Source organism: Chiloscyllium punctatum, chromosome 11, assembly GCF_047496795.1.
Source record: "Chiloscyllium punctatum isolate Juve2018m chromosome 11, sChiPun1.3, whole genome shotgun sequence".
NCBI classification, from domain to species: Eukaryota; Metazoa; Chordata; class Chondrichthyes; order Orectolobiformes; family Hemiscylliidae; genus Chiloscyllium; species Chiloscyllium punctatum.
The window spans coordinates 82,872,009-82,885,818 of NC_092749.1; the positions used below are offsets into that span (position 1 = coordinate 82,872,009).

General features: G+C 43.7%; 1 protein-coding gene across 1 annotated transcript in view; it reads right to left on the bottom strand.

Annotated features, from left to right (window-relative positions):
* nt5e (5'-nucleotidase, ecto (CD73)) overlaps positions 1 to 13,810 on the bottom strand; it is an 87,337-nt gene that overhangs the window by 18,139 nt on the left and 55,388 nt on the right. Inside the window, exon 5 of the mRNA XM_072581141.1 lies at positions 6,772 to 6,926. Coding sequence (XP_072437242.1) covers positions 6,772 to 6,926 — 155 coding nt within the window. The remainder of the gene's footprint in view (positions 1 to 6,771; positions 6,927 to 13,810) is intronic.

Sequence of the window (13,810 nt, forward strand, 5' to 3'; positions counted from 1 at the left end):
GCTGATCAGTAAGTTCGCATGTGTTACAAAAATTGGTTGAGTACTAAGAATGAAGAAAATAGCCTTAGTCTACAAGAGGATATAGATATGTAGGTCAGATGGGCTAATTGATGGCAAATTTGTTTCAGTCTGGATAAACGTAAAGTGATGCCTTGTTTGTCCTGTCCAAATGCAAGAGAATACATAATGAATATAGGGTCCTGGGAAGTACAGAGCATCCGAGGGCCCTTGAAAGCATGCATACTGGCCCCCGAAGGTACAGGACAGGTGGTTAAGTGGTTAAGAGGGCATATGGTACAATTGCCTTTATTAGCCGAGGTATTGAGTTTAAGAGCAGAGAGGTTATGCTGAAATTATATACAATGTTGGTTAGGCTACAGCTGGAGTGTTGTGTGTAGTTCTGGGATCCAAATTATAGAAGGGATATAATAGCACTGGAGGGGTGCACAAGGGATTTATCAGAATGTTGCCTGGGCTGAAGACTTTTAGTTAAGAAGAGATTTGACAGATTAGGGTTATTTTCCTTAGTGCAGAGGAAATTAAGAGAGGTCATGATTGAGATGTACAAAATTAAGGGGCACAGATAGAGTAGACAGAAAGAAACATTCCACTTTGAATCATGGAATTACAACAATGGAAACAGACTATTTGGCCCACCAAGTCCACACTGACCCTCTGAAGACCATCCCACCCAGACTCATTCCCCTACCCTATCCCTGTAACCTTGCATTTTCCATGGCTAATACACCTAATCTACACATCCCTGAACACTATGGCAATTTAGCATGGCTAATACACCTAATCTGCACATCTTTGGACTGTGGGAGGATATTGGAACACTCGGAGACAGACTCCCACAGGGGAATCTGCAAACTCTACACAGACAGTTGCCTAAGGTTGAAATCAAACCCAGGTCCCTGGCACTGTGAGGCAGCAGTGCTAACCACTGAGTCGCTGTGCCGCCCATAATGGAGGGATTAATGACCATAGGTAAGGGCAGAATGTTTAGAGGAGATGTGAAGAAAAACTTTTTCTGGTGGGTATCTGGAACTTGCTGCCTGTAACAGTGTTTGAGGCAGAAATCCTCATAGCATTTAAGTTGCATTTAGATGTGCACTTGTGCTGTCAAGGCATGGAAGGGTATGGTCCAAGAGCTGGAAAATGAAATTAGAATAGTTAAGTGGTTGTTTTTGACTGGTCTGAACACAATGGGTCAATGGGCCTTTTTCTGTGCTGTAGGGTTTTGTAGCTCTAATTATTATGATTTTCAGTGACAGCTATACTTAATTATTACAGGGTGCATTGTTAAACCTGGTTCAAAGAATTCTCATTGATGTTACATGGCTCCTGGGGACTGTACCAACTGAGACAGTGTTATGGAGACTGCATTGGGAGTATTTCAGAGTATTGGGTTTGGAAGGACATAGAGAACATAGTGTATGGAGGGCATGAGAGGACATGAAGGCAATGAGTTGGGTGAGAGCTGGACTGACACGGCAGTGAACCGAGACAGGATGTCTGATGAGCCCACCTTGTCACCTACAATCCTTTGACATTGGGTTGGGAGTTGGAAAACCTGAACCATGTCAAACCATATCTTCAAGTAAATAAAAATATGGCAAGTCTGGGTGGAGGACAGGCAGAGGTTTCAAGAGTCAGGACATGGGTCTAAATCACATTTCCCTATTCAAAGACATACAGCCCATAGTCACTGTTGTAATGCAGTAAATGTTGCAGTCAGTTTTCACTCAGTGAATGCAACCAAGTGATGTGATAATGAGCAGATAATCTATGTTTTAGTAATACTAGTTGAGGGACAAATATTATCCAGTACACCAAAGAGAACTTGCCTTCTCACTGAATTCCAGAGCTGAATTTCAATTCACCTTTAACTCATCCCTTTCCTTCAAGTGTTTCAGTAAAATTATTAACTCAGTATTAAAACAATAGCATAAAAATTTAAGTAATGTTCAGGAGCTGCAATGACAGTCTATGCTTTTAGCCAGTCAACAGTCGCTAACTTTGCAGCCATACAAGAGAATGGCCAAAAGTGAATTGGTGTGGGAATTGTCCCAGTATACATTTCCATCTTTCAAAGATATGCAGTGAGAGTGGTGTCTCTTAGGATGCCTTTTTTTTCAAAAGTGCTCTTACACACAACTGATGTGCCCCAATCTCAAATCACCATGGTTTTTATTCATTAACTACCATCAATAAATCACCAGAGTTTTCCAATTGAATTATTTTATGTGCAAAGCCCATTAAGGGCAATATAAACCACGAAAGGTGAGGAAGACATAGAGAGGGAGCTAAATCAAAATGAAGTTGGAACATAAGGTGTCTTTATTACTTAATATGCAACTAACGTATATTACCTGAACTAAAAGAATGATCTGAAGGTATCCCTTTCCCTATCTTAGTTAAACTATATCAGATAGCCCACATTTTTTTTATAGAGTCATAGAGTTATAGAAATATAAAGCATGGAAACAGATCATTCAGTCCAACTCATTCGTGCTGACCAGATATGCTTAACTGATCTAGCCCCAGCATGGGCCAGCATTTGGCCCATATTCCTCTAAACCCATCTTATTTATGTACACATACAAATATTCTTGAAATGTTGTAATTGTGCCCACTCTGCCACCATCTCTGGCAGCTCATTCCCTTTGCATGTAAAGGTTACTCATCAGGCCCATTTTAAATCTTTCCCCTCTCACCTTAAACCTATGCCCTCTTGTTTTGGACTCCCCTATCCTGGGAAAAAGACCTTTACCATTCATCCTATCCATGCCCCTCATGATTTTATAAACCTCTATAAGGTCTCCCATCAGTCTCCAATCATCTGGGAAAAGCCCCAGACTGCTCAGTCTCTCCCTGTAGCTCAAACCCACTAGTGCTGGTAACATCCATGTAAGGCTTTTCTGCACCCTTTCAAGTGTAACAACATCCTTCCTCAAGCATAGAAATCAGAATTAAACTCAGCATTCTAAAAGTGGCCTCACCCAATGCACTCTACAGCGCAACATAATGTCTTAACCCTTACATTCAGCGCACTGATGCCAAATATCTTCTTCACCACCCTGTTTACCTGCAACTCCACTTTTAAGGAACTATGTCAAGAGTGTGGTGCTGGAACAGCAAGTCAGGCAGCATCCGAGGAGCAGGAGAATCAACGTTTTGGGCAAGAGTCCTTCATCAGGAATGAGGATGGGAACCTCGGAGGTGGAGAGATAAATGGGAGGGGGTTGGGGCTGGGGGGAAGGTAGCTGAGAGTGCCATAAGTAGATGGAGGTGAGGGTAATGGTGATAGGTTAGAGAGGAGGGTGGAGCGGATAGATGGGAAGGAAGATGGACAAGTGGGACAAAATGGAAGTTTGAAACTGGGTTAAGCTGGGGGGAGGGAAATGAGGAAACTAGTGGTCCATATTGATGCCGTGTGGTCCATCCCTGCTCCTTACCACTCGACGCTTGGAGGAAGAACACCTCATCTTCCGCCTTGGGACCCTCCGACTCCATGGGATCAATGGGATTTCACCAATTTCCTCATTTTCCATCCCTCCACCTTATCGCAGATCCAACCTTCCAACTCAGCACTGCCCTTATGACCTGACTACCTGTCCATCTTCCTTCACAGCAATCCGCTCCACCCTCCTCTCTGACCTATCACCTTCACCCCCACATCCATCTACCTATCATATTCTCAGCTACCTTCCCTCCAGTCCCACTCCCTCCCATTTAACTTTGTACCCTCTCAGCTCACGAGCCTCACTCCTGATGAAGGGCTCTTGCCTGAAATGTCAATTCTCCTGCTCCGCGGATGCTGCCTGACCTGCTGTGCTTTTCCAGCACCACAGCCTTGACTCTGATTTCCAGCATCTGCAGTCCTCACCTTCTCCAAGGTGCGAAGATGATCTATGATAAAGTGATGTGCTCTTCCTGTCAGATGTGGGAGATTAGGGAGAGTTTCTTTGTTACTAATGATGTTGTCTACAGGAAGTGTGTTTGGTTGCGAGTCCTATCAGATCCCATGGCTTGATTGGACTGGCAGTTAGAGGCAATGAGGAATTTACAGGAGTTCAGGAGTGTGATGGATGGCAGTTATAGGAAGGGAGAAAAACCACAGATAGAGTCAGGTAGATTGGTTATCTCCAGGAAAGGTAGGACAGGGAGGCAGGTAATGCAGCAGTCTCCTGTAGCTATCCCCATCTCAAACAAGTATGCTGTTCTGGAAAACGTACGGGGTGATCAACTCTCAGGGGAATGTAGCACAAACAGCCAAGTTTATGATACTGAGAATGGCTCTAATATAATGAGGGGTATGTCAGCTTGCAAGTGATCGATTATGATAGGGGACTGTCTAGCCAGAGGCACAGATAGGCATTTCTGCGGCCGACAGTGAGAAATCAGAATGGTGTATTGCTTCCCAGGTGCCGGGATCAAGGATATCTCAGAGACAGTGCAGAATATTCCCAAAGGGAAGAAGGACCAGCAGGAGGTTGTTGTCCACACTGGAACTAACAACATTGGAAGTGAAAGGATGAGATTCTGAAGGGACAATATAGAAGGTTAGGCAGGAGTTTAAAAGGAGGTCCTCGAGGGTAGTAACATCTGGAATACTCCCTGTGCTATGAGCTAGTGAGGGTAGGAATAGGAGGTTAGAGCAGATGAATGTATGGCTGAGGAGCTGGTGCAGGCAAGAATGGTTCACATTTTTGGATCATTGGAATCTCTTCTGAGGTAGAAGTGACCTGCACAAAAAGGATGGATTGCACCAGAATTGTAAAGGGACTAATATACTGGCAGAGAGATTTGCTGGAGCCACTCAGGAGGATTTAAACTAGTAAGATGGCGGGTGTGGGGGTGTGGGTGGGACCTAGAAAGATATTGAGGCAAGAGATCAGGCTGAGACTGGTATAGTTGGGAAAAGGAGCAAGTCAAACAGTCAGGGCACACAGGAGTGAAGCAGAGAACGAGGTAGGACTGATAAATTAAACTGCATTTATTTCAATGCAAGAGGCCTAACAGCAGGCAGATGAACTCAGGGCATGGTTAGGAACATGGGACTGGGATATCATAGCAATTACAGAAACATGGCTCAGGGATGGGCAGGACTGGCAGCTTAATGTTCCCAGATACAAATGCTACAGGAAAAATAGAAATGGAGGCACGAGAGGAGGGGGAGGGGCAGTTTTGACAAAGGATAACATAAGTGCTGTATTTAGAGAGGATATTCCTGGGAGTACATCCACAGAAGTTAGTTGGGTGAACTGAGAAATAAGAAAGAGATCATTATCTTATTGGGATTGTACTATAGACTTCGCTTTCCCCCAACAATAGTCAGCAGGATATTGAGAAACAAATCTGTAAGGAGATCTCAGTCATCTGTAAGAATAACAAGGTGGTTATGTTAGGGGATTTTAACTTTCCACAGACTGGGACTGTCATAGTTTTAAGGGTTTAGATGGTGAGGAATTTGTTAAGTGTGTATAAGAAAATTTTCTGATTCAGTATGTAGATGTACTCAATACAGTTGCACAATTTGACCTGCTCTTTGGAAATAAGGCAGGGCAAGTGACTGAGATTTTGGGGGGGGGGGGGGGCACTTTGGAGCCAGCGACTATAACTCAATTATTCTTCATGTAGTGATGGAAAAGGATAGACAGATTTAAAAGTTGAAGAACCAAATTGGGGGAAGGCCAATTTTGACGGTATTAGGCAGGAACTTTCCAAAGTTAATTGGAGCGGATGTTCGCAGGTAAAGGGACGGCTGGAATATGGGAAGCCTTCAGAAATGAGATAACAGAATCCAGAGAGAGTACGTTCCTATTAGGATAAAAGGTGAGGCTGTAAGGTATAGGGAATGCTGGATGGAGAAATTGAGGCTTTCTTCAAGAAAAAGAATGAAGCATATGTCAGGTATAGACAGCAGAGATAGAGTGAATCCCTAAAACAGTATAAAGGCAGTATGAGTATACTTAAGAGAGAAATCAGGAGGGCAAAAAGGGGACGTGGGATAGCTTTGGCAAATAGGGTTAAGGAGTATCCAAAGGGTTTGTATAAATACATTAAGGACAAAAGGGTAACTAGGGAGAGAATAGGGCCCCTCAAAGAACCTGACAAAGGGTGCTTGCCCAAAATGTTGATTTTCCTGTTCCTTGGATGCTGCCTGACCTGCTGTGCTTTTCCAGCACCACACTCTCGACTCTGATCTCCAACACCTGCAGTCCTCACTTTCTCCTTTCAAGAAACTATGTTTTCAGACAGGAAGTCCCACAATAATGTGATAATATCAGATCATCTGTTTTATGTGATACTGGTAACGAAGAAATATTGACTCAAATGCTAAAGATTATACTCCTTTCTTTTCCAAAGTGGGCATGTCTTGTGCCCAGCTGAGTGAGAGTTGGGCAAAAAGTGCAGAGTCTCCTCTGGCCAGAGTGAACTGCTGCCAATCTCCAAGTTTAAGTCATTGTCTAGTCCACTGGCCAGTCTTGACCAACTGCTCATGGCTATTCATTTAGTTTGAGAAGACTGTTAAGAAAATTAGGGGAAAAAAGACATACTAAACAAAAAGACACTAACTGTATCCCTTTGTGAATATTTCTCTCACACAAAGCTAAAATGGCATTTTCCACAGGATGATAGTTGTGCCTGGCTAAAAGTGAGTATTCTACGTGTCAGCTGTTGCATCTCAGCACTGGTTTCCTGGCGCTGGGTTCAAATTTTTGAAATAAATGGCACAGAGGTTTCCACACAAATGTTTCTTACCATGGCTTCGCAAATTAAATTCCCCATATTGCATTCACGATTCCTGCACTCTTCTCTTGTTCCGTTCAGATAAACCAGTGTTTTCCCAATGTATTCCTTTCCAAAGTTTGCAAGTGCTTTTTTCCAGCTGTTTACATCAGCCAGTAGCACCTTATCTATATGTAAGGCAGGAGACAGAGGGTTAATGCCTTTCATTGGATTAAATAATATCTTAATAGTTTTTCCTGCTGTTTGAAAAATTAACTGGTATTTGTATTTATATCATGCCTCTAATTGGTAAAAGTCCTGGGATTTCACAGAAGCATTATCAAACATCAAATCACAATGAAATATTTGAACCAAAAGCTTGGGTCAAACAGCAGTGTTTCAAGGAGTGTTTTAAAAGGAGGAGCAAGAGATGGAAGAAGTTGGAATTATTTGGAGGAGAAATTCCAGAACTTCGGAAGGTATCTGAAAGCATAGCCACCAACGATGGAGTGATTAAAATCAGGGATGCATGAGAAATCAGATGTAGAAAATTGCAGAGCTGTCAGAGTATCACAGAATCTTTTATGGCCAGGCCAGATGATGCTTTTCTTTCATGTTTCTTCTGATATCACTGTGTCCTGCAACGCTCATACATGTGTCAGTGAGTACAGCACTCAGCCTCTGAGAAGGTTCAATTCCAGGATATTGGCAGAGAAGTTAAGGCTGACACTTGGTACAGTACTGAGAGAATGCTGCACTGTTGGAGGACTGTTGGTCTTTTGGGTGAGGTGTTAAACTAATGTCCCATTTACCTATACAGATGAATGCAAAAGAATGCATGACAATATTTTTGAAGAAGAGGCAAGTTTTCCTTAGTAGCCAATTAAAAGATTGCAATCAAATATGCAGACTGCAAACTCCCAGAAACAGCAATGTTTTTACATCACAACAGTGACTGTGCTTCAAAGTACGTTATTGACTTTAAAAAAACACGTGGCTGAATCCAATGTCGAGATTTTCGGAAGGTTTGTCAGCACGAGGCCAAGCGAGTTCTCTCGCTGTATCCCACCAATTCACCATTAATTGTCAACTCTTCCTCAAGGCATCTCTCAAATTTGTTTTCCTTCCTTTTCACAGAACAACTTGTCACTCAGCAGATAACTGCTGAAAAATAGTTCCTGCGCTCATGCTATCTTTAAAACACTGCAGTGAATTTGGGCAAGCACTGACATTCCAAAGTTGCCTAGCTCATTTAAGGCTGGATCCACAAGATGGCAGAGAAGGGGAATATGGGAACATGACTCATCATAAGGGACCTGGAGATGTTGATGGATAGGGTGATGCAGAGGAGGGCCATCCTCTTCTTAGAGGACTGTCAGAGGAGGCCATGTTGCCACACTTTGCCAGTCAGCTTTGAGGTTACTGCCCAGGTCAATGCCATCTCAGTGGTGCAGAACAGAAGTCAGCAGCTCTGCCAGAGTAAGTGTCATATTCTTCTCACTGCCACCTCTGAGGCACTATCTATAACATCTTCCCTCACTGCTTTTACCCAGTCTCCCACAACACTAACCCTGCAAGTCTTTTATCCCACATGTTCCAGCACTCATAGCCATGTCACCCTCGAATAATCACACTTATTCATTGTCTTATTCTTATTGCAGGAAAAGACAGCCCATAACAGGATACAAAGAGGCCTGATGGGTCAAGAGGTACCTGACATCAGGCTTTGTAGCCACTCACAAACTGTAAGATGTAGGAGCAGAAATAGATCAATCAGCTCATCAAGTCTTCTCCACCATTCAATCAGATTACAACTGATCTGAAATCTTCAACTCCACTTTTCTGCCTTTTCCACACAAGCCTTGATTCTTCTTACCAATTAAAAATCTCGCAGTCTTGAATATACAGAATGACCCAGCCTTAACAACCTTTTACAGTAAAGAATTCCACAGATTCACCACTCTCCAACAAGAAATTTCTTCTCATATCTATTTTAAAAGGGCGACTCTTTTTTGTGAGATTATGCCTTCTGGTTCCAGATTCTCCCACAGAAAAAACAACATTTCAGCATCTAATCTGTCACGTCCACAAAGAATTTTGTACGATTAATAAGGTTACTTCTGTTGGTTTAAATTGCGTCTATTTCAAGACAAGAGGGCTGACAGGTAAGACTGATGAACTCAGGGCATGGATAGGTACATGGGACTGGGATATTATAGCCATTATAGAACTATAGCTAAGGGAAGGACAGGACTGGCAGCTTAATGTGAAAGGGTCCAGGTGCTTGAGGCAGGACAAAGGTGGTGGAAAGAGGGGAGGGGAGTTGCATTTTTGGTTAAGGCAAGTATCACAGCAGTAGTCAGAAATGAAATAATTGAAGGATCATCCAGTGAGGCTTTGTAGGTGAAGCTAAGAAATAAGAAGGGGAAGGTAATGTTATTGGGGTTGAACTATAGGCCTGAAAATGTGTTGCTGGAAAAGCGCAGCAGGTCAGGCAGCATCCAAGGAGCAGGAGAATCGACGTTTCGGGCATCAGCCCTTCTTCCTTAGTTAGTGATGTCACTGGGGGCAGATGTGGCTACGGCGGCGGCAACCCAGGGGGCGGAAGTGGCTGTGGCGATGACAGAAACAGTGTTATTCTCGATAGCCATGGAGGCCGCGAATCTGTCGGCGATGGTCTTCCTGGCGATCGTGGAGGCGGTTGTCTGGGCGGCATTCGCGGAGGTTGCGAGGTCGGTGGGGGCGGAAGTGACGTCATGGTCCGCGGCGGCGGTTGCTGCCGCGGGCGATGTAGCGGCGCCGGACTGATTCCGGAGGCCGATGGAAGATTCTGGAACAGTTGAGGAACCCAGAGTGTGGGGGTAAGTACATGAAAGTTTTTGGTACTTACTGTCTTTAATTTCCGATATGGCTACGAAGAACTGTTTGTTTAGTGTATGGATTCTTCTGTGGATGAAGAACAGTAGAGGTCCTTTACAGGTCTGTGAGAGTGTTGTCCTGAGCTGGGGTAGGTCTAATTGCAGGAAATGTAGGTAGCGGCACATGGCTGTAAGTGTGGAGCGGAGGATCCGGAGGGAGGTCTGTTGCTGGAGGCTTCAGATTTGTTGTAGGTACTGGTTGTCCTGGTTGGGTCCAAATTTTGTTGGTCGGAACGTAGTCCGGAGTCCGTGCGGGATCAGTCGGTTCCGTAGGCAGGTGCTGAGGAAGGAGATGTGGCTGTGGTAGCGAGTCTGTTTGAGAACGTAGCTGAAGAGCTTCTCTGCAGAGGAGATATCCTGGGGTGTGCAGTGAGAGAGGGACTCACTGAAATCCTTGTAGAGGGAGGAAGAGAGCTTCTTCAAGGAAGGCATCCTTGCAAGAGGATTCGCAGTAGGTTAAAATCTTCGAGGAGAAAGTGAGGACTGCAGATGCTGGAGATCAGAGCTGAAAATGTGTTGCTGGAAAAGCGCAGCAGGTCAGGCAGCATCCAAGGAGCAGGAGAATCGACGTTTCGGGCATCAGCCCTTCTTCCTTTTAGTTAGTGATGTCACTGGGGGCGGAAGTGGCTATTAGTTAGTGATGTCACTGGGGGGCGGAAGTGGCTATTAGTTAGTGATGTCACTGGGGGCAGAAGTGGCTTAGATAGTGATGTCACTGGGGGGCGGAAGTGGCTTAGGTTAGTGATGTCACTGGGGGCGGAAGTGGCTTAGTTAGTGATGTCACTGAGAGCTTTAGTTAGTGAGGTCACTGGGGGCTTTAGTTAGTGAGGTCACTGGGGGCTTTAGTTAGTGATGTCACAAAGAAGGGCTGATGCCCGAAACGTCGATTCTCCTGCTCCTTGGATGCTGCCTGACCTCTTGCGCTTTTCCAGCAACACATTTTCAACTCTGATCTCCAGCATCTGCAGTCCTCACTTTCTTCTTGAACTATTGTCAGCAGGAATTAGAGAAACAAATATGTAGGGAGACTGGGGAGACTTGCAGGAGCAATAGGATTGTCACAGGAGGGGATATTACATTTTGTAACATAGATTGGACTGCCAGAGTGTTAAAGGCTTAGATGGGATGGAATTTGTTAAGTGTGTTCAGGAAAGTTTCCTAAAGCAGTATTTAGAGGCTCCTACTTGGGAAGGGGTAAGACCTGTCCTACTCTTGGGAAATAGGGCAGGACAGGTGATGGAGGTGACAGTGGGGGAGCACTTTGGGACCAGTGACTATTGTTCTATGAGTTTTATAATAGTTATGGAGAGGGACAAAACTGGTTCACAGATTCAAGTTCCAAATTCGGGCAAAGATAAATTTTGCTGGAATTAGACAGGAGCTTGCAGGAATTGATTGGTTTGTTTAAGAGACCTCTGACAAGTGGGAGTCTTTTAGAAGTGAGATAGCTACAGTTTAAGGTATATATGTTCCTGTGAGGGTGAAGGGCAAGGTTGGTAGGAATAGGGAACCCTGGATGACAAGCGATATTGAGGCTTTGACCAGAAAAAAGAAAGCATGGCTCAGGTACAGACAGCTGGGATACAGAGGATATGAGATAGCCTTGGCTGAGAAGATTATGTCAAATCCAAAGAGTGTTCTTTCAGTACATTAAAGGAAAAATAACAAAAGAGACTATAGGACCTGCCAATGAACAATGCAGACATGTGTGCGTGGAACTGCATACATGCAGGGCAAGGTCCTCAATGAATATTTCTCCTGTGTTTACTGTGGAGAAAGACATGAAGACTTCACGTGGTAGTCGTAGGAACTTGGCATACTGCTGCATGATGGGATACTTGACCAAAGTATAAGGTATCTTGGCTCTTAGGCTCGCAGCTATAGTGGAAAAATACTTCCAGAGATAAAGACTGAGATTGTGTAATTATAGTTTGATGAAATATAGGGAGTGTACGTAAACCTTATTAGTTACTCTGTTCTTGAGCAACATTGGGAACAAAACGGCTCTGTGCTTATCTTTATTTTGAATTATTGTACTGAACATTCCTGAGGTGTGGAATGAAATCAAAGTTGTTTGTCTCATTGCATAAATGTAGGCTGAATATTCTGCTTGAGAGAGTGCTGTGAGACAGCGAAGGCTGTAGTGGCTTCTTTGAGAATTCACAAAAAATAAAGCTTCTTGAAACAAATCTCAAAGTCTCAGACTAAGTAATTTTCTTGATATTTGGGAGTTGGGGAAGTTAGTAGTGATGTCTTGGGGACAATCCATAACATAGTAGAGGAGATGTTAGACATATTCGAATGTATGAAGGTGGATAACTATCCTGGTCTGGACCACATATATCGAAGAACACTACAAGAGGCGAGAGAAGGAATTGCGGAAGACCGAATTTTAGGTGAGTAAGCTTAACATCTCTGGTAGGTAAGTTACTTCAGAAGATTCTGAAAGACAAGTGCTTCATGCATTTAGAAAGACAGGGTTTGATTAGGAGTAGTCAGCATGGCTGTGTGTAGGAGATTATGCCTTATAAATTGGTTAGAGTTCTTTGATTGATGAAGGCAGGGCAGTACACAGAGGCTATATGGATTTGAGTAAGGCCTGTGATAAGATTCCACATGGTAAGCTGCTTTGAACGGTTAGATTGCATGGAATCCAGGGGGAGCTGGTAAACTGGATACACAATTGGCTTGATAGCAGGAAGCAGAGGGTAATAGTGGAAGGATGCTTGTTGGACTGGAGACCTGTGACCAGTGGAGTGCATCAAGGGTCTGGGCTAGGCCCATTACTGTTAGTTATCTATACTGATGATTTGGATGAGAATGTACAAGGCACGATTAGTAAGTTTGCAGATAACATTAAAATAGGCGGTATCGTGGACAGTGTGGAAGGTTGTAAGAAATTGCAGCAGTACCTTGATCAGCTGGGGAAGTGGGCCCAGAAATGGCAAATGAAGTTTAATATAGATAATTGTGAGGTCTTGCATTTTGGACCTTAATGTCCAAATGGTAAAAGGTAGGGCCTTAAGAAGTGTAGTGGAACAGAGAGACCTTGGAGTTCAGGTGCATGGTTCTCTGAAAGTGGAGTCACAGGCAGACAGGGCAGTGGAGAAGGCTGTTGAGACACTGGCCTTCATCAGTCAGGACACTGAGTTTAGAAGTTGGGAAGTTATGTTGCAGTTGTACAAGACGTTGGTGAGGCCCCATTTGGAGTATTACGTTCAGTTTTGGTTACCTTGCTATAGGAAGGATGTTATTAAACTGGAAAGATTGTGGAAGAAATTTACAAGGATGTTGCCAGAACTTAAAGGTCTGAGTTATCAGGAGAGGTTAGACAAGCTAGGGCTTTTTTCTTTAGAGTGGGGGAGACTGAGGGGGGATGTTATAGAAGTATATAAGATCATGAAAGGCATGGATAGGGTGAATGCACTCAGTCTTTTTCCCAGGGTTGGAGAATCAAGGACTAGCGGCATCAGTTTAAGGTGAGAGGGGAAAAATAATAGGGAACCTAAGGGGTAACTGTTTTTATGCATATGGAATGAACTGTCAGCAGAAGTGATTGAGCGAATACATTAACAACATTTAAAAAGGCATGTGGACAAATACATGGTTTGGAAAGGTTTAGCAGGATATGCAGGGAAATGGGGTTGGTGTGGATGGACATTTTGGTCAGCATGGGCCAGTTTGGGCTGAAGGGCCTGTCTACATGCTGTAGGACTCTCTGACTCTATCTTCTAAACTCCAATGAGTACAGAGCCAACTTATTCAACCTCCCATTCAGACAATCCCTGCAAGCCTGGGATTGCCTAATGAACATTCGCTGGACTCCCTCTTATGACGTTATAAGGGACAAAAAACTGTTGACAGTAATCTAGGAGTGGTCTGACTAGTTCCTTGTATAGTTTTAGAAAAAAACTCTCTACTTAATATTCTATTTTTCTTTGAATAAAGGCCAACAGTCCATTTGCCTTCCCAATTATTTGATGAACTTGGAAACTAGCTTTTTTAGATTCACGGACAAGAACTCCTAAATCCCTCTGTTCCATAGCTTTCTATACTCTTAGCAGTCAGGAGTTTCATCCAAATGCACAGGGACTCAATGTGTAGATAGGCCAACAAGATGGAAGGCCACACTGGATTTGGTGCTTGGCAACGAA